The sequence below is a fragment of the Callospermophilus lateralis genome, chromosome 1, assembly GCF_048772815.1.
Source record: "Callospermophilus lateralis isolate mCalLat2 chromosome 1, mCalLat2.hap1, whole genome shotgun sequence".
Taxonomy (NCBI): Eukaryota; Metazoa; Chordata; class Mammalia; order Rodentia; family Sciuridae; genus Callospermophilus; species Callospermophilus lateralis.
Window position 1 is genome coordinate 196,998,016 of NC_135305.1, and position 20,070 is coordinate 197,018,085.

At 34.6% G+C, this 20,070-nt stretch overlaps 1 protein-coding gene and 1 non-coding gene across 16 annotated transcripts in view; both read right to left on the reverse strand.

Annotated features, from left to right (window-relative positions):
- Clasp2 (cytoplasmic linker associated protein 2) overlaps positions 1 to 20,070 on the reverse strand; it is a 199,956-nt gene that overhangs the window by 172,545 nt on the left and 7,341 nt on the right. For 13 of the 15 annotated variants that reach the window (XM_076843304.1, XM_076843263.1, XM_076843290.1 and 10 more), the window contains exons 2-3: positions 9,160 to 9,238; positions 2,431 to 2,534 (exon numbers count right to left, since the gene is read on the reverse strand). In XM_076843304.1, the coding sequence (XP_076699419.1) occupies positions 2,431 to 2,534; positions 9,160 to 9,238 (183 nt within the window). Of the gene's footprint in view, positions 1 to 2,430; positions 2,535 to 9,159; positions 9,239 to 9,326; positions 9,385 to 9,569; positions 9,720 to 9,929; positions 9,949 to 20,070 lie in introns of those variants that run through there. The other 2 variants (XM_076843311.1, XM_076843321.1) reach the window with 2 other exon arrangements.
- On the reverse strand, positions 6,233 to 6,305 carry Trnam-cau (transfer RNA methionine (anticodon CAU)). Its single transcript has one exon. It is a non-coding gene; the product is annotated as a tRNA-Met (tRNA).

The window sequence follows — 20,070 nt, forward strand, 5'->3', positions numbered from 1 at the left end:
TACCATTATAAGTCCAGTAGTCCAGTAAACATTAAAGAGGTCCACCACTGCCTAGCAACTACTATAAACTGTCACACAGAATAGGCTTTTTAAAGATTTTATAATTAAGGTTTTTCTACTTTTAATCCTGGATCCAAACACAAAACCATTTCAAGTCAAGTCATTTTATGGTTACCTGTTTGTATAAGTTTATTTCTGAAGAAAAATATAAACTTACATAAATATTGCAAAACAATATTTTCAGTTTGGCATATCGAGGAATTCAGCTTTATTTTTTTCAAACAAATAGTCAAACATCCCAATTAATCTTTCTTCTATATTTGGAAACACACTTTACCATCTACCAAATTCAGACACATACATACACCCCTTTTTTTTTCCCAGATTCAATATTATTTCTGGAGACTATATTCAGTTCTATTAATATATTTCTCTCTCACTGCCAAACTTTCAGGAAGCTAATCTAAACACTGATTTTTCAAAATTTTAAATAGGAACCAGGTGTAGTCTTATGTACTTCTAATCCCAGCAACTCAGGAGGTTTAGGCAGTAGAATCCCAAGTTCAAGGCCAGACAGGGCAACTTAGCTAGATCCTGATTCCAAATAAAAGCAAAAGGTCTGAAGATGTAGATCAATGGTAGAGTATCCCTTTGAATAAACTGACTCAGCAATATCATCTCTGGAACTCTACTCAATAACAATACTCAAGGGCTGGGGATATAGTTAAGTTGGTAGAGTGTTTGCCTCACATGCACAAGGCCTGGGTTTAATCCCCAGCACCACAAAAAAATAAAAATAACAAACAAACAAAAACCACACATATACTTATGTCTAAAGATACATGTACAAGAATGTTCTCTAGAGTATACTCTGTAATAACTAAAAGCCAACAACAACTTAAAATACAAATCAATAAACATAAAACAAAGAATATCTACCAAATTATAAAGTTTTAATTCTGAGGTTTAAAATATCTGGAATAGTATTTACTTTTAACAATCTAGAAACTGAATTTTTTTAATAAAACACATATTATAACTTTAAGTTGCATTTTTTTTGTTTTGTTTTTAAAATATTTATTTATTTATTTATTTTATGTGTAGATGAACACAACACAATGCCTTTATTTTTATGTGGTGCTGAGAATCGAACCCGGGTCCCGCCCACGCTAGGCGAGCCCTCTACCACTGAGCCACAGTCCCAGCCCTTAAGTTGCATTTTTAAAAAAATTTTTTTAGTTGTAGATGGACACATACCTTTATTTTATTTATTTATTTTTATGTGGTGCTGAGGATTGAATGCAGTGCCTTATACCTGCGAGACAAGCGCTCTGCCACTAAGCCACAATCCCAGTCTTTAAGTTGCATTTTAAGTATCACATAATATCATTGTACATATTACATATTCTGATTTTTTTTCCACTTGAGCTACTCTCTCATCTCTGCAAGTTAATTTATTTTTACTGTCCTTTCACAATACCTCCATACTATGGTTTGGATATTGTTTATCTCCCAAGAGTTCATGTGTTAAAGGTTTGATCTTTAGTGGTGGTGTTGAGATGTTAGGACTCTTATGAGGTGGAGCCTAGTAGGATGTAAAAAAAGACTGGTTGGGGGCTGGGGTTGTGATTCAGCGGTAGAATGCTTGCCTAGCATATGTGAAGCCCTGGATTCGATCCTCAGCACCATATAAAAATAAATAAATAAAATAAAGGTATTGTGTTCAACTACAACTAAAAAATAAGTACTAAAAAAAAAAAAGACTGGTTGGTCACTCCCCCTCATTCTTGGATTTCTGTCTCACTATGTGGTGATGCAGCTAGGGATGTCTACACCAGAGTCTGTGCTATGTTGCTTGGACTTTCAGCCTCCAAAACTATGAACTAAATAAATCTTTTTATAAGTATCCAGCTCCAGGTATTTTGTTACAGTAACAGAAAAAACGAAAAATACATTACATAATGGCAAATTATTTCTACTAAATTCATAAAACACAGGTTGCTGTCATAAAATATATGCTTTATATAATAAGTAACCACATTAAAAGAATCTCTTCCTGTCTTTGTAAGAATTAGGGAAATAACATAATATTCAGTAGCTCTCAAATAAACTTTCTCTATAAACATTTATAATTTGTAAACCAGGAAATCCTAAAGTATAATATAAACAGTATCCTGTCAAATAACTTACATCTATGAATTAGGACTTTTTTAAAAGCATAAAGAGTAGAAGAAAAAAGAAGGAAAAAAACCTAAATATTGATATTGTACCTTAAATTTCAATTTCTTTATAGCATTAACATCAATTCACTGCCTAAAATTTCAGTTTTCATGCTTCTTGCAGTTTTACTAACTTGCTGTGATTACCATAAATCTTTATTGATAGTATGTCATGAATTAGAAAAACTGGAATTTTAAAATGTAGGCTTACCATGGGTGGTGCTACTTGATCCATTAACTTCAATATCAGAGCTTGAGCTTCATCTCGAACTTTGTCTTTGGCATCTCCCATTCTGTCTATTAAAGCTACAATAACTAAAGAGAGGGAAGGAAAGAAAAGAGTAAATATAACTCATCTCCATCATAAACTATATTTTAGACTACAAATAGCAATCATTTCCATAAATGAAGATTTGTAAGGTAAAGAAATTGTTTTAAGTTCTTTATTCATGAGAATCAAAAACATCTGAAAGCAAGTTTAATAGGATATGTACAATATGACATCCACTTTTGATGATGTTCAAACCAGCAAAACAAAATATAATTCTATTTACAGAAATGTATAGATAGTTAAACTGTACACACAGGCAAGGGAATGTTTATTCCCAAGGTCGTGACAGGGATGACCTCTGGAAAAAGAGAGAGAGAAGGATGGTGTCATCAAGAAATGCAGAGAGGAAAAGTCTAAAGTACTGGCAGAGTTTTACCTTCTTAACTCAGAAGTGGTTTTATAACTTTTCTTTAAATTGTACGTTTGTTATGCATTCTTCTCCTGTACGACATATTCTACAACTGACAGAAGCAAAAAGCCTAAGCCTCCAGGGCTGAGGTTTTTCTCTACCAAACCCTAGACTTTGACACTATTCCTCGAATAGAAGCAGAAAAGGCAAGTTAATATCCATTCTGGGAAAGTTTTCAGGATCAAGAGTTTTTTAACTAGAAATCAGCAATGCACCACATAGAAATTACATCTTAAATGGAGGAGAGTGGACAATAGAGGTAGAATTCAGAAGGAACAGGTTCTCAAATCAGAACAAAAATCTCAGTCAAAATTAACTTTCCCGGGGCTGGGGCCATAGCTTAGTGGTAGAGCACTTGCCTAGCATGTGTGAGGCACTGGGTTCAATCGTCAGTACCACATAAAAATATATAAAATAAAGGTCCATCAACTAAAAAAAAAATTTTTTTTTAATTAACTTTCTGGGGCTGGGGTTATGGCTCAGCGGTAGAGTGCTCGCCTATCATGTGCAAGGCCCTGGGTTCGATCCTCAGCACCACATTAAAAAAAAAACAAATAAAATAAAGGTATTGTGTCCAACTACAACTAAAAAATAAATATTTTTTTAAAAATTAACTTTCTGTATTTCCTTAATTACCACTGCCATTTAGTGTCATTTTGTTAGAAGTGTGACCTTGAACACATTTTTTGTCTATTTCTTCACAAAATATGGGTAGCAATACTACCTCGGAGAAGTTACTAAAAATTAAAAGGTAAGATGTAAACAACTCAGAGAATGTACAGCACAGAATACTATCTATGTCTCATACTATCACTATTATCATCCTCCTTGTTTAAATACAGAGAAACTTTTTTTATTTCTCTTTCATCATTACATCTACATAGCCTTTCTTTCTCAAAGGGACTGCAGGTCTAAGTGTAAAACAAGGAAAGTAGGAAAAAATAAAATCAAGAAAGCAGTATTTGTGTTGGGGTTGTGGCTCAGTGGTAGAGCGCTTGCCCTGCACATGTGAGACACTGGGTTCAATCCTCAGCACCACATACAAATAAATAAATAAAGGTACTGTATCCATCTACAATTAACAAACATATATATAAATATTTTTTTAAAAAGGAGTATTTGCCTAGTTTATTTATAGACAGGTATAATTACATGTGTATGTAATTTGATGCTAATATATTTGTCTACACTGCAATAATCAAAACCCATGTAATAAGGTTCAACAACACTTGAGGTAAAAGAAATTTCATTGTTTTTGGAAGAAAATGATGTGAGTAGAGCCCAGTTATACCAAATGTGGCATCATCCAAAAATCTTAAGCTTAATCAAGTAAATGACTATGTAAGGAAACAAAGCCCTCACCATTTAAAAAAAAAAAAAAAAAAAGGAAGAAGAAGAAGAAGAAGAAGAAGAAGAAGCCTAATTACAAGGTCACTAAAACTAGAGGAATTACTCAAGTGTAAGATTGGCTTTTATGAGACTATGGTTCTAACAGCTTCTAAATAGCAGAAGATAATAATATCTAAATGTTAGATATTGTGTAGTAATATCTCAATTAATCTTAGCAACAATCCTAAGAAACAGAGTAAGTCCACTCCATAAAGAAGGTAGAGGGGCTGGGATTGTGGCTCAGCGGTAGAGTGCTCGCCTAGCTAGCACTGGCGGGACCCAGGTTCGATTCTCAGCACCACATTAAAGGCATTGTGTTGTGTCCATCTACATCCCAACAAATAAATATTTAAAAAAAAAAGAAGAAGAAGAAGAAGAAGACTTAGAGGGATTAAACAGCTTGCCCAAAGTCACACAAATGGCAAGTAGTGAAACCAGGATTCAAATGGTTTCACTAGACAATATGAGGTTCCACTCATGACCACCCATTAACTTACAATTTGAGGTGTTTCAGTATATGTGCATTTTCATGCATTAACAACCATATAATAGAGATGGGAAAAAATACACTTCTGAGAAGTAGAATTTAACTCCAAAATTAACTCCAAAATAAAAAATTAACTCCAAAATAAAACTCAAATGTTGGTTCAAAAAGCAGCTTACTTCTCCAAATTAGAAATTTCATATGAGGTTACTCTTTCATATATGTAAAGTTCATAGGCCTAGTACATGGTAAAAAGTAGGCATTAAAAAATGGTAGCAAGCTATGATTACAAACTTTTCTATTACACCATATTGCGGCAGTCTGGCTGGGCACAATTCAGGAGCCACTTGTCAAAAGAAACTAATTTTATTTTTAGAACCACACATGCCAAACAAAACAGCTCCTCAGGAAAAACCCTCAGAGCCCAACTGCCACAACCGGCTTCCCACAAGCCACTCCCCGCAACCACCAGCCTCTCCACCTCCCACAATCCTCCTGCTCTTGAGGCCGATTGGCTGGGTCTCGTGGGCAGAGCCCAAAAAGTCCCCCAATGAGCAGCTCCGTGGCCTGAAACGGCAGGGAAACAGCCCAATGAGCATCACCGCAGAGGAGCCAATCAGCTAGATGTTGCTGGGGCCACTGTGAGCCAATCATTAGCTGGTAGTCTGAAAGGGCAGGGAAACAGCTCAATGAGCATCTCCAATGAGCATCACTGCAGAGGAGCCAATCAGCTAGATGTTGCTGGGGCTGCTGTGAGCCAATCATCAGCTGGCAGTCTGAAAGTTTGCTGGGGCCCCTTCGGCTGTGGCTCTCAACACCATATCAACCCTCAAGTAAAAATAGGTTCAAGTTTTGTTAAGAGCAATTAAGGTCCCTCAAGGTGAAAACAATATTGACTAATAGTAAATGCACAGAAAGGGTAGGAAATTAAAGGAAAAATCCATATATTATAAGTGTATGAATGGACATGTGGCATCTAGTTGGGAAAACACTCTCCCAAAAAAGCAACTGAATGTAATTTATTAAGTACTTAAAGGTATAAGAGACACAGAGTTAAAAAAAATTGGGGGTGAGATGAGGTCAATCCTTTTTTTTTTTTTTAATTGTTGATGGACCTTTACTTTATTAATTTATTTATATGTGGTGCTAAGAATCAAACCCAGTGCCTAACACATGCCAGGCAAGCACTTTACCACTGAGCCACAACCCCAGCCTCCATGTTGTTGTTTTTTTAATCTTTCTTTAGTTGTAGATGGACACAATATCTTTATTTTCTTTGTTTTTATTTGGTGCCAGGGATCAAACCCAGTGCCTCACCCATGCTAGGCAAGCACTCTACCACTGAGCCACAACCCTGGCCCCCTAAAATCTGGTGGGGTTTTTTATGTTGTTGGTTTTTTTGGTGGTACTGGGGATTGAACCCAGGGCCTTGTGCATATGAGGCAAGCACTCTACCAACTGAGCTATATCCCCAGCCTGAGGTCAATCTTAAAAGCTCCCAGATACTGAAATTTAAAGCACATTTCTAGAAGGGAAAGAAAACAACCACAGAAAAGAAAGGATCTCAAAAAGAAATAACAGCACAACAGAAGCATAAACAAGGTAAGCTATACCTAAAAAGAGTATGAAAGTTTCTGCTAAATTAGGGTGGACAGAAAGTACTTCCTGAAGATTATGAAGAAAAAGATTATTGAGATGGAGAAGAGATATATATAGCAAGAGAACTTGAACACCAAGGACAACATAACAAAAGTTCTGAAAAGAGGCAGTGTTAAGAATCGATAGATAACTAGGGGCTGGGGTTGTGACTCAGTGTTTAAGATCCTCAGCATCACATAAAACTAAATAAATAAAATAAAGGTATTGTGTCCAACGACAACTAAAAAAAAATCTTTTTTTTTTTTTTTTTTTAAAGAGTCAATAACTAGAACTCTAATCCCGTTATTCCTCTTGCTTCAAAATGAGCAGGCAGTATATCAAACCCCATCTGGCCTTCCTAGTGTTTGAAAAACAAGTAAGATACATAATACCCAGAAATACTCTCAAATCTAAAACGCTCTCTGTAACAATTAATAGCAAGCAGCTACTAAAGGGCAGAGATTACAAATACAAATGACTACAGTCATGTTTTCACAAGAAATGTCAAAACTGAGTCAGTTTAAGTGCAGAATTTCATTCTTACTATACAACACCTAGCATTCTCGGTTTTAAGAAAACAACATGGCTTATGAATTAGAAAGCCTATGACCCAGACAAAAAGTAAGCTACAACACAACTTCAGTCAACAATTACACGTCAGAATGGAAGAATGACACATTGGCCAGTTTCTCAAAGTCAGAAATATAAATTTTTATTTAAAATTGGGAAAATTTTAAATAAAAATTTCCCAATTTTAAATGCTTAGTCAATCATTTTAAGAAAACACAAAGGCAAGTAAAGTAAGTTTTCAGAGCATAGTTTTTAACATTTACTACAGAGTTTTAAGCAGAACATTGACAGAAAAAAATCTTTTCAGAAGATCAGAATATAAAAGAGGGGATGAAATCAAGATTATGATTAAAAGTGAATATTACATGGGGCTGGGATTATGGCTCAGTGGTAGAGGGCTCGCCTAGCATGTGCAGGGCCCTGGGTTCGATCCTCAGCACAACCATATAAAAATAAATGAATGGAATAAAGGTATTGTGTCCAACTACAACTAAAAAAATAAATATTAAAAAAAAGTGAATATTACAGAGAAACCTATTAGATGCTGATGCTGAGAAGATAGCTAGGAAAAAAAAAAAAGAACTGACTGGATTTGGTGGCATACCAAACATAATAAAAAAGTTGAACCAAGATATTTAAAAGTAAGTGTGATATACACTTAAATATGAAGCATCAACTGAATCCATAAAAGAAATCACTAACATTTAAGATTATATGGTTATAAACTTGAACCAAATTCATTCATATAGCATTCTAAAAGTCACAGTTTAGAAAATGAATCAGGTGACTCAGATTTAGAAAATTAGTTAGAGCAAACTTTGCAATTAGAATTAAAATACACAGAGGATTATACTAGCAAATTATAGTACATAGCAAACACATAGTAAGTGCCAAAGTAGACCCAGAAGCTCAGGACCAGTATACAAACTTTAATAAAGAAATTGAGAGTGTTGCTGGGCACGATGGCAGACACCTGTGATCCCAGCGGCTCAAGAGGCTGAGGTAAGAGGATTGTGAGTTCAAAGCCAATGTCAGCAAATGCCAGGTGCTAAGCAACTCGGCAAGACCCTGTCTCTAAATAAAATACAAAATAGGGATGGGAATGTGGCTCAGTAGTTGAGTGCCCCTGAGTTTAACATCTAGTACCTCCCTCAAAAAAAAAAAAAAGAAACTAAGAGTGTTTAGGAAACGTTTTTAAAGCGAACTAACTCAAACGATTTTGTTTGCTGGATCTAATAATAGAAAACTGAGTTCAGTTCAGGAATTCAGAATATAGTGATACATGCCTGTAATCTGTGTTCATGCCTATAATCCCAGCTACTCAGAAGGCTAAGGCAGGAAGACTGCAAGTTTGAGAACTGCTCAGCAACCTAACAAGGTCTTGTCACAAAATTAAAAAATAAAAAGGGCTGGGGATGTAACTCAATGGTAGTAGGTCTCTGGATTCAATATCTAGTATCACACACAAAAAAAAAAAAAATTCAAGGGGTTGGGGTTATATCTCAGTGATAGGATATATGTGCAAGACCCAAGGTTCAATTCTCAACATCAAAACCAAAGCAAAAAACAAAAATAAGTCTTTGAAGAACTGGGGAACAAAACTAACCAAATTTTATTGTTCTATTGTGTGTAGGTACAAACATACAATAATTAATTCCACTATTATGTATAATTACAATGTACAAATAAAAAATGTGACTTTCATTTTTTTCATTTAATTTTGTTGTAATTTATTTGTTATGTTCTATAAAATACTGATCTGAACAGTTTGGCAATGAAAGAACTGATCATTTCCCATAGACTATAAGCTATATTATAAACTTCAGTAAGAGATCAAGTAAAAAAAATCTGAAAATACAACATAAAAAAACTATTAACACTACTTAGCAATTTCTTTTCTTTCATTATTTGTTTCTTGGGGTTACTTGCTTTTTCCTCAAAGGGGATATAATTCTTTAAATAGGTCAAAATCTTAGGGTAAACTAAAATAATAAAGAGCAGATCCCTCGATTGTACAAAACTGTTTTTTAATTTACACTGAACTAATTCTGTTCGAAAACTAGGAGAAAAAAGTCACCACATCAAACTCTACAATGATTTTTAAATAAAGTTAACTTACCCATTGCTACATAGGATTTAAATCGTGTTGATAATCTGTCCACAAAGGCACTTAAAATTTCCAATCCCATTAATGATACCTACAGACAGAAAGAAGCTTTAATGAATACAAATTATTGATACACATCACTATATAATTTTTGACACACTCAAATCTTCATATATTACCAAGTTTTTAAACACTGAGACTGAAGTATTAAGGGGTAAACAGTCATGAGGCTGAGGCACCCTATTCCCAAATGGTTCAATAATAATAATTTATAAATAATTAGGAAGATAGTAATAAAGTATTTGGGGGAAAAAAGCTAAAAACTAGGAAATTAGGTGAAGGTTTCACAGGAACTCAGACTATACTTGCAACCTGAACTTCGAAATAGTTCCTAAATCAAAGTGAAAAATTCAAAAGAGTACCTTTAATTACAAAGCAATTTCAGCCTCCGTCTAGAATGTAGAAGCTGGAAAAACAACACTCCCACTCCAACAACAAAAAGTCAAGTAATCTACAAAATCGTAACTGTTCTGAATGCATCAGAAGCTGAGGTTGTAGAATAACCAGCTAACCTTAAAAAAAAAAAAAAGACAACGTGGGACACAAGCAGGTCACATGTGACAGAAGACAGGAAGAAAATTAAGCTGCAATACAAGTAAGAAAAACACAACCATATTTAACACATTGTTAATAACTGAGTGAGGCTAGAATGAAAATACAAAATCTCTGGTATCACACACACAAGAGTTTGTATACACTTGGAGACTCTAATTAGCACCCACTTGCAAGTTCTTTCTCCACAAACCTCCACACTAATAATTAAGACTGAGGGCTGGTGGAGATTGAAAAAAGGATTTCTTGGTGTACAGATCTGGGGGAAGTGAGAAACTGCATTTACTAATGCTGCCAATACCCTTGTCCTACAAGAAAGGCCAGTTTAAAATACTGAGAGAAGGATATCAAACACTGTTATCCCAAGGGCACATGTAAAACAAACTGTTCCCAGGCACAGTGGCACATGCCTGTATTCCCAGAAACTCTGAAGGCCAAGGCAGGAAAACTGCCACTCCAAGGCCAAGCCTTGGCAACTAGGCAATACTCTGTTTCAAAATTAGAAAATAAAACAAACAAACAAAAAGGGCTGGAGGTGTAGCTCAGTGACAGAGCACCTCTGGGTTCAATCCTCAGTACCACCACCACCAACAAACCTGCTTCTGTTGAAGAAAGGAAAAATACAAAAAAAAAGCCTTCTGTCTTGGAATTGTAATTAGTTCAACCACTATGGAAATCAGGTTTCTTAAAAGACTAGGAATGGAACCACCATATGACCCAGCTATACAGCTCCTTGGTATTTATCCTAAAGAATTAAAGTCAACATACAATAGCCATACAAACATACCCAAACTATGGAACCAGCCTAGGTGTCCATCAACCAATGAATGGATAAAGAAAATGTGATACATGTAAACAATGGAGTTTTATTCAGCCATAAAGAAAAATAAAATCATATCATTTGCAGAAAAAATGGTGGAGCTTGAGACCACATGTTAATAAGCCAAACTCAGAAGGCCAAGAGTTTTAATATTTGCTCTCATATGTAGAAGCTAGTGAGAAAAAAGGAAAAGAAAGGTGTGTGTGTGGGATCTCATGAAAATCGAAAGAAGATCAATAGAAAAGAGGAAAGGGACCGGGGTAAGGAGGAGGGAAGGGAAAGGGGAAATACTAGAAAATGAAAGTGTTATATTGTACATATATATGAATATGTAACAAGAAATCCCACCATTATGCACCAATAAAAAAAGTACCTGGGAAAAAAAAGCCCTCCACTTCAATGGGAGGACATGATGAGTTCAAACAATTAAAGGTTTCCAGGTGGGGAGGGATGTGATCTTTGATAAAGCCTGCCCCCAAGACTCAAGGACAAAAAGCCTCCTAAGGCTAAAGCTGGACCAGAAAAACAAAAGAATTACCACACTCCCACCAACCAGGCTAGCAAGCACAAGAAAGCAGCAGCAATGGGAATCTACCATTAGGGAAAGAACTGGAACATGAGGGAAAAGCCCTCTATGAAACAGGGAAATAAGGAAGGTGTAAGTGCAACATAGAGCAGAAACATTAAAGAAAACGCTGCATCAAATCAACCAAGTAATAGAGCAACAAGAAGTAAATATGAACTAAAGGTAAGTATAGCAACCACAATATGCAAACCTAACTCAACTTCTGCCTAGACTGATTACATATCTCCACACTAGGCTTAACAGAAAAAGCAAGCCATTTGTAAGCATAAATACTATTTAACTTAGTCTTAAATTTCTTGAACACTGTCTAGCTTTCAATTAAAAGTTAGGAGACACACAAAAGAGCAAAGGGAGAAAATTTCAATGTCAATAGCAAAGCAAGAAACAGGAAAAAAAATGCCTCTAAATAAAATACAAAAAAAAAAAAAAAAAAGGTCTGGGGATGTGGCTCAGTGGTTGAGTGCCCACTGAGTTCAATCCTCAGTACCAAAAAAAAAAAAAAGAGTTTAAAAAATAACAAGTGTGTTAAAGGTTCTCGTTAAAGAGCAGACAATAAGCATGAATAAACAAAGAATTTTAAGAGATAAAAATCTTGAGTCAAATGCAAATGATAAAAAAATGTAAAATGCATTTTTAAAGAATGATAAAAGAGATTAAGAATTCTTTTGTTGGGTCCAGTACCATGGCACACACCTGCAATCCCAGACTCTAGACGCTGAGGCAGGAGGATCACAAGTTCAAGACTAACTTCAGAAACTTGGTGAAGCCCTCAACTTAGTGAGACCCTGGCTCAAAATTTAAAAATAAAATAAAATATAAAGGGCAAGGGATATAGCTCAGTAGTAATTTAAAATAAAATATAAAGGGCTAATGATATAGCTCAGTAGTAGAGAGTCTCTGGATTCAATCCCTAGTAACAAAAATGAGAAGGAGGAGGGGGAGAATTCTTTTGATAGACTCATCAACATATTTGCCATGAAGAAAAAAAGAATCAGTGCACTTGAAGTCAAAATTACCCAAATGAAAATATAAAATGAGAAGAAAGGGGGAGGAAGAAGAGGCAAGCATTCAAGAACAGCAGGACAATATCAAATTGTCTTAACATATCAGAGAAATTCTAGAGGAAAAGAAAAAGAGACAAGGCAAAAGAAGTATTTGGAGAAAATGGCCAAGAATTTGGTAAAAATAATGAAAGGTATCAAACCCAGTAAGAGTCTCAGAGAACCTCCAAAAGGAAAATTAAAAAAAAAAAAAAAAAAAAAGACACATGATGCTCAAACTATTAAAACCAAAAGAAAAGAAAATCTAAGTCAACGAATAAGTAAACAACAACAAAAAAAAGGTTGCAATCTCTCTGTCAAAACATATGTGAATCATACAATGACATCTTCATAGTATTGGGGAAATAATTCTATCAATTTATATTTCTATACCTAGTATAAAAAATCTTTCAAAAAAGGAGAAAGACATTTTCAAACAAAATATGATAGAATTTATTACAACAGATCTACATTATAAGAAATAATAAAGACAAACATCTTCAGGTAAAAAACCATAACAGCAGACAAATACAAAGATCTACACAAAGAAAAAAATGACTCAGTAAACAAGTGAAATTAAATATTAAAACTCTATATGTACACATACACATATATAAAAATCACTAAAAAAATTGACATTCTAGGGCTGGGGTTGTAGCTCAGCAATAGAGCACTCGCCTAGCGCGTACAAAGCACTGAGTTTGATTCTCAGCACCCCATAAAAATAAATAAATAAAATATTAAAAAATTTAAAAAAAAATTGACGTTCTAAAGCAAATACTAGCACTAGAGAGTAACATCACAGGATAAAAGATCACTATAAAAATCAATTGTGAGGGCTGGGGATATAGCTCAGTTGGTAGAGTGCTTGCTTTGCATGCACAAGGCCCTAGGTTCAATCCCTAGCACCACACACGCAAAAAAAAAAAATCAATCATGGCTGTGTGCAATGGCATACTATTATAAATCCCAGTGACTCAGGATGCTAAGCCAGGAGGATTACAAATTCAAAGCCAGGCTTGGCAATTTAGCAAAACCCTGTCTCAAAAAAGAAAGTCTGAGCCACATCCCCAGCAGTTTTCTATACTTTATTAGCAACAGGGTCTGGCTAAATTGCTTAGGACCTTACTAAATTGCTGAGGCTGGCTTTGAAATCGCCATCCTCCTATCTCAGCCTTAGGAGCCACTGGGATTACAGGTGTATGCTACCATGCCTGACCCCTTAGGACATAAATCTAATAATGAGGTCCAAAAGCTACATGCTGAAATTACAAAAAGCTAATGAAAGGGATATAGAGAATTAAATTAAATGGATACATATACCAAATTCATGGGCTGTAGAACTCAATATTATTAAAATTTCAGTGGTACTCCCTGTAATCCTGGCTTTCAGATCTTGAATTGAAAGCCAGCCTCAGCAACTTAGTGAGGCCCTTAGCAACTCAGAGAGAACTTGTCTTTAAATAAAATATTAAAAGGGCTAGGGACATGGCTCAATGGTTAAGCACCTCTAGGTTCAATCCATGGTACAAAAAAAAAAAAAAAAAAAAAAAGATTTCAAACTAAAAAAATAAAATAAAATAATTTAAATTAAAAAAAAAAGATTTGAAACTCCATGAATAAATAATTCGATCTTGATCAAATTCCCAACAGAGTTTGTTGCAGAACTGACAAGCTGATCTTAGGATAGGGGGAGATACAGATCTAGATTTATAAAATACACACATACATATACATAAAAGGTTCATGGGTAGAACGTCCATACCAAACACTGAACAAGAAAAACAAATTTAAAGTCAAATTACCTGATTTTAAGACTTAATAAAGCTAGAGTAATAAAGATAATGTGATATTAATAAAAGGATGGACAAATAGATTAACGTAAAACTGAATACAGAATGGAACCAAACATGAAGTCAACTGATAACCAACAACTTCGCAATGGCAATTCCATGAAGAAAAATCTTTCAACAAATGATGTTACAATCATAACCACATCCAAAATATTAAACCTCAACTTACACATCACATCAGTTACAAAAATTAACTGAAAATGGATCAACAAAAATGAAAAACACAAATGTAACATCTACAATGCTTTTTTTGAAAATGAAATAACAAATGAACCTAAATATTATTCAGTTAGCAGTGTAACCACACAAGACTATTGCAACTGACTTTAAAATACAGTAATCTGACTTTATTTCTCCACTGAGATATGCAAGGGGCTGGAGATGGGGCTCAACGTGCTCGCATGGCATGCACAGGGTGGGGTGCTGGGTTCGATCCTCATAACCACATAAAATAAAATAAAGATGTTGTGTCCACCGAAAACTGAAAAATAAATATTAAAAATTCTCTTTCTCTCTCTAAAAAAAATAAATAAAAATAAACTATGCAAAAAAAAAAAAAAAGGAAACTGCTGTTCTTAGAAACTGCTGCTTATAGAAAGAGATACATGCAAAAGATAGGTAAAAGTTAAGTAAAAGCTGTAGTCCTGAATCTGAACTGGAAATAACAGTATGAACTCATGAAATATCTTCTTCCTTCCTTCCTTTCCTTCTTGTAGTACTGGGAATTGAACCCACTAAGAGTCAGAGTTATACCTTTTTTGATTTTTTTTGAGAGAGTGTCTTGCTAAATTGCTGAGCCTACTCTTGAACTTGCAATCCTCCTGTCATACTTTGTCTCTCTATTTGCTATGATTATAGGCATATACCACCACACCTGGCTTCACAACATAATTTTCTTTAAAATAAAATCTAACTCTACCCACAAGAAAAAATCTAAAAACAATGACTAAACTAGTAACAATAAGTACCACTATCACCACATCATAGTTTCCAGACACTGTTTCCCACTAATAGGAAACAGCTTCTAGAGAAATGGCTAAATCCAGGGCTAGAGCAGGAAATATGACAACATCTTATGATACCACAGAACAACGATGCTATCAAAGATCACTAAGGCCATGCCAAGATAGGGCAATGTGAATCCCAAAAAGGAAAAAATACATTTGTCTTGAAATACATCAGATATGTTTAAATACAAGAGTTCATAATGATAGCAAAAAAAAAAAAAAGTTCTGGCAACACTGAAGGACACTGGAAACATCACATTATTTTCACAATTAGTAAATAAAAGGAAAGAATCGTATAAACAAATCTGCCATTCTACATAAAGTATAACACTAAGTAATCAAATAGTTGTATATGGGAAAAGTTTGTCTTTATAAAAGAATTAAATATTAATGGCTGCTAACATTACAAAAAAAGAGATTCAGACTTTATGCACCGCCTGATGGATGGAGAACATTACTTATGAAATAGTCTTTTAAAAAATATTTTTAAATTTTATTATTTTTTAAAATTTTTTGTAGATGGAGAAAATGTCTTTATTTTATTTGTTTATTTTTATGTGCTGCTAAGGATGGAACCCAGTGCCTCACACGTTAGACAAGTAGTCATATGCATACAGGGTCCTATGAAACAGTCTTAACGGAAAAAAGAAACCCTGGATTTGATTAAGCTTTAGATCCAACTAAGTTACCAGTTTATAGGAAATACAGGAAAAAAAAAAAAAAAGGTCAAACATCATTATAAGAATGAAATCAGAAAATCCAGACTACTGGAAACTCTATCACAAATAAAATCCAAGAACTTTTAAAAACAGAGAGGACTGAGAAGAAAACAAATTTATAAATACTTTAATGGATATGTTAACTCTGGCAGCAGAATAATGGTCTCCCAAAGATGTTCACATCTTAACCAAACCCCCCCCCAACTAGGTAAATATGTTATCCTACATGACAAAAGGGACTTTGTAGGTGGAACTAAAAATCATCAGAGAAGGAGATATTAACCTGGATTATCTTAGGCCCAATGTAAAGTAAGAACACTTGAAATCTACTCTTAGCAAATTTCAAGTATACGTTATTACTAATAATAGTCAACATGTTATACATTGTTTCCAGAACTAATTCATCTTATAACTAAAAGTGTATACCCTTTGAATAACATCTCCACTTTTCCCATTCTATTTTGTTGCTATGAATTCTACCTTTTTTTCTTTTAGACACCACATACAAATAGGATCATGTAGTATTTTTTCTTTCTTTTTTAGAGAGAGAGGGGCGGGGAGAGAGAGAGAGAGAGAATTTTAATATTTATTTTTTAGTTATCGGCGGACACAACATCTTTGTTTTGTATGTGGTGCTGAGGATCGAACCCGGGCCGCACGCATGCCAGGCGAGCTCGCTACCGCTTGAGCCACATCCCCAGCCCCGTATTTTGTCTTTCTGTCTCTGGCTTATTTCACTTAGCATAATGTCCTTCAGGTTGATCCATGTTGTTGCAAGTGATAGGATTTCCTTTATTTTGTTGTCAAGGCTGAATAACATTTCATGTGTATATCACATCTTCTTTATTCATCCATCTGTTGATAAAAATAGGTTGTTTCCATACCTTGGCTATTATAAATAATGCTTCTATGAACATGACAGGGCAAATATCTCTTTAAAATGGTGATTTTACTTCTTTTAGCTATATACTCAGAAGTGGAATTGCTGAATCATATGGTAGGTTTGTTTTCATTATGTTTTGTTTTGTTGGGTTTTGTCAATACTTCAGATTGAACCCAGGGCCTCAAGAACACTAGACAAGCACTCTACCATTGAGCTACATCCCTCGTTCTTTATTTTAAGACATAACTCAGTAAGACAGGGTCTTACTGAGTTACCCAGGCTGACCTCAAGTTTGCAATCCTAATACCTCAGCCTCCCAAAAGTTCCTCTTTGTCTACATCCTCACCAGCAACACTTGTTATATTCTGACTTCTTGATAACAGACATCCTAACAGGCATGGGATGATATCTCATTGTGGCTTTGATTTGCATTTCCCTAATGATTACGGATGTTGAGTATTTTTTTCACATACCTGGTTGGTCTTTATATGTCCTCCTTTGAAAAATATCTATTCAGGTCTTTTGCACACTTTGTAAGTGGGGTGAATTTTTGGCTTAGGGTTTATTTGTCTGCTATTAAATTATATGACCTCCTTTTACATTTGGGATATTAACTCCTTGACAAATAAGTGGGTCTTTGCAAGTATTTTCTCCCATTCAGTAGATTGCTTTTCATTTTATTGTTCCTTTTGCTGTGCAGAAACTTGTTAGTTTAATATAGTCCCACTTGTTTATTTTTTCTTTTGTTGCCTGTGCATTTGTTATAAAAAAAAAAAAAAAAAAAAAAAAAAACTGCCAAGACCAATGAAGAAATTTCCTGTTTTCTTCCAAGAGTTTTTACAGTTACAGGTCTTACATTTAAGCCTTTAACCCATTTTTATTTATTTTTTGTGTATGATGTAAAATAAAGGTTCAACTTCTTTCTTTTGCATGTAGGTATCATTTCCCCCATACAATTAAATGAAGAGACTGTCTTTTTCTCATTGTGTATTCTTAACATCTTCTTCAAAAATTAGTTGAACATAGGGCTGGGGTTGTGGCTCAGTGGTAGAGCACACGCCTAGCATGCGCGAGGCCCTGGGTTCAATCCTCAACACCACGTAAAAATAAATAAATAAACAAAATAAAGGTATTGTGTCTAACTAAAAAATAAATATTAAAAAAAAATTAGTTGAGGATAGGAAAGGTAGCAGAATACAACAGTCACTAGTATGGCAATATGTAAAAACGTGGATGTGTAACCGATGTGATTCTGCAATCTGTATACGGGGTAAAAATGGGAGTTCATAACCCACTTGAATCAAATGTATGAAATATGATATGTCAAGAGCTTTGTAATGTTTTGAACAACCAATAAAAAAAAATAAAAAAAAATTAGTTGAACATAAACGGCTGAATTTATTTCAAGGGTCCTTGTAAGAGGGAGTCCTTATAAGTACAGGTCTTTATAAGAAGGAAATCAAAAAAAAAAAAAAAAAGAAGGAAGTCAAAAATCCAAATCAGAGGAGATATGATGATGTAAGCAGAGGTCAGAAAGAAAGTTTTCAAGATGCTACACTGCTGGCTTTGATGATGGAAAAAGATGCCATGAGCCAAAGAATGCAAGCAGCCTCTAGAAGCCTCTCTTTAATTAAGTCTCCCACAATAGTTCTAGACTATAATCCTGCTGGCACCTTGAGTTTATCCCAGTAAAATCCATTTCAGACTTCTGATCTCCAGAACTATAAGAGCATACTAGATATTGTCATAAGCAACTAAATTTGTAGTCATTTCTTAAAGCAACAGTAGGAAACTAATAAATTAACAACCACAACATATGAATCTTATTTGGATTCTTATTTCTCCAAACTAATTAAAAACACTGGAAATTTGAACTCTGGATATTTGATGTAAAGAAATTTTTTTTTAACTATGACAATGAGATTCAGGTTATACTAATTTTTTTTTTAAAATAGAGTTGTAGATGGACACAATAACTTTATTTTATTTATTTATTTTTATGTGGTGCTGAGGATCAAACCCAGTGCCTCACATGTGCTAGGCAAGCGCTCTGCCACTGAGCCACAACCCCAGCCACTATACTAATTTTTGTAAAAGAGCTTATCCTTGAGACAATGGCGAGACTAACTACAAAGTCTTATAGATGGACAATATGACATCTATGATTTGTGACAAGATGATGGAGTAGGGTTGCTTATGGGTGAAGAGTAGTGTTATGGCTGAGTTTATTTTACTGTCTACCTTTATATATGTGTTCAAAGTCCTCTACCATTATTTTGTTGTTTTGTTTTAACTATAGCAAGCATGATTCCTAATGGTAAAATGTTAGAACATACCTTTGAAACCTGAAAACAGAAGAATGCCCACTCTCCTTTTTTCATCCCCAGTCTATGGGTCTTAGAAAATACAATAAAACCAAGCAAAACCATAGACTGAAAAGAAGAAAGGTTGTCATAGTTAGAGAAAAACCCAGAAATTACAGGAGGGGAAAATGCTTTTAATTATATAACAAGTAGGTTACTCATAAAAATCAATATGCCAAACACCATTCCATTGCTATATATTAGAAAGTATAATTTTTAAAAGAATCACATATACAGTACTCTCAAAAACTGTAAATTGCCTAAGAGTAATCTAATAAAAAAGTATGTATAACACCTATTTTGAGAAAACAATTAAAACAGAATTGAAAAACATTAAATACCTAAACAATTTTCATGGATAAAGAGGCAAATATTAAAAAGACATTAATTTTTCCCAAGAAGGAGAATATTCAATGTAAATGTAATAAAAATTCCTCATATTCTGGTGCCTACCTGATTCTGAAATTTACATGGGATAATATTTATAAAGACCCAGCCAGGTGTAGTGGCACAGGTTTCTAACCCCAGCGGCTCAGGAGGCTGAGGCAGGAACATTACAAATTCAAAGCAAGCCTCAGCAACTTAGAAAGCCCTAAGCAACTTAATGATAAGCTTGTATCAAAACAAAAAGGGCTGGGGATATGGCTCAGTGATTAAACACCCCTGGGTTCAACTCCTAGTACCAACCAACCAGTCAATCAATATGCAATAACAGCCAATACATTTCTAAAGAATATGGTAGGTGAGCCAGGAGCAGTGGCACACACTTGTAATTCCAGCATTTTGTGGTGTTAGGCAAAAAGATTGCTAATTCGAGGTTGTCTGGGCAACTTAACAAGATCCTATCTCAAAAAAAAAAATTAAAAGGACTGGGGATGTGCCTCCATAATAGAGCACCTGTGGGTTCAATCTCCAGTACCAGACCAAAAAATACAATCAGAGGTATATAGTTGGTAAATGTGATACATCAAATATCAAGATTTACATATGAAGCTATACATACCTTTTCTGAACTTCCATGTTTTTCAACTTAGCCTGCA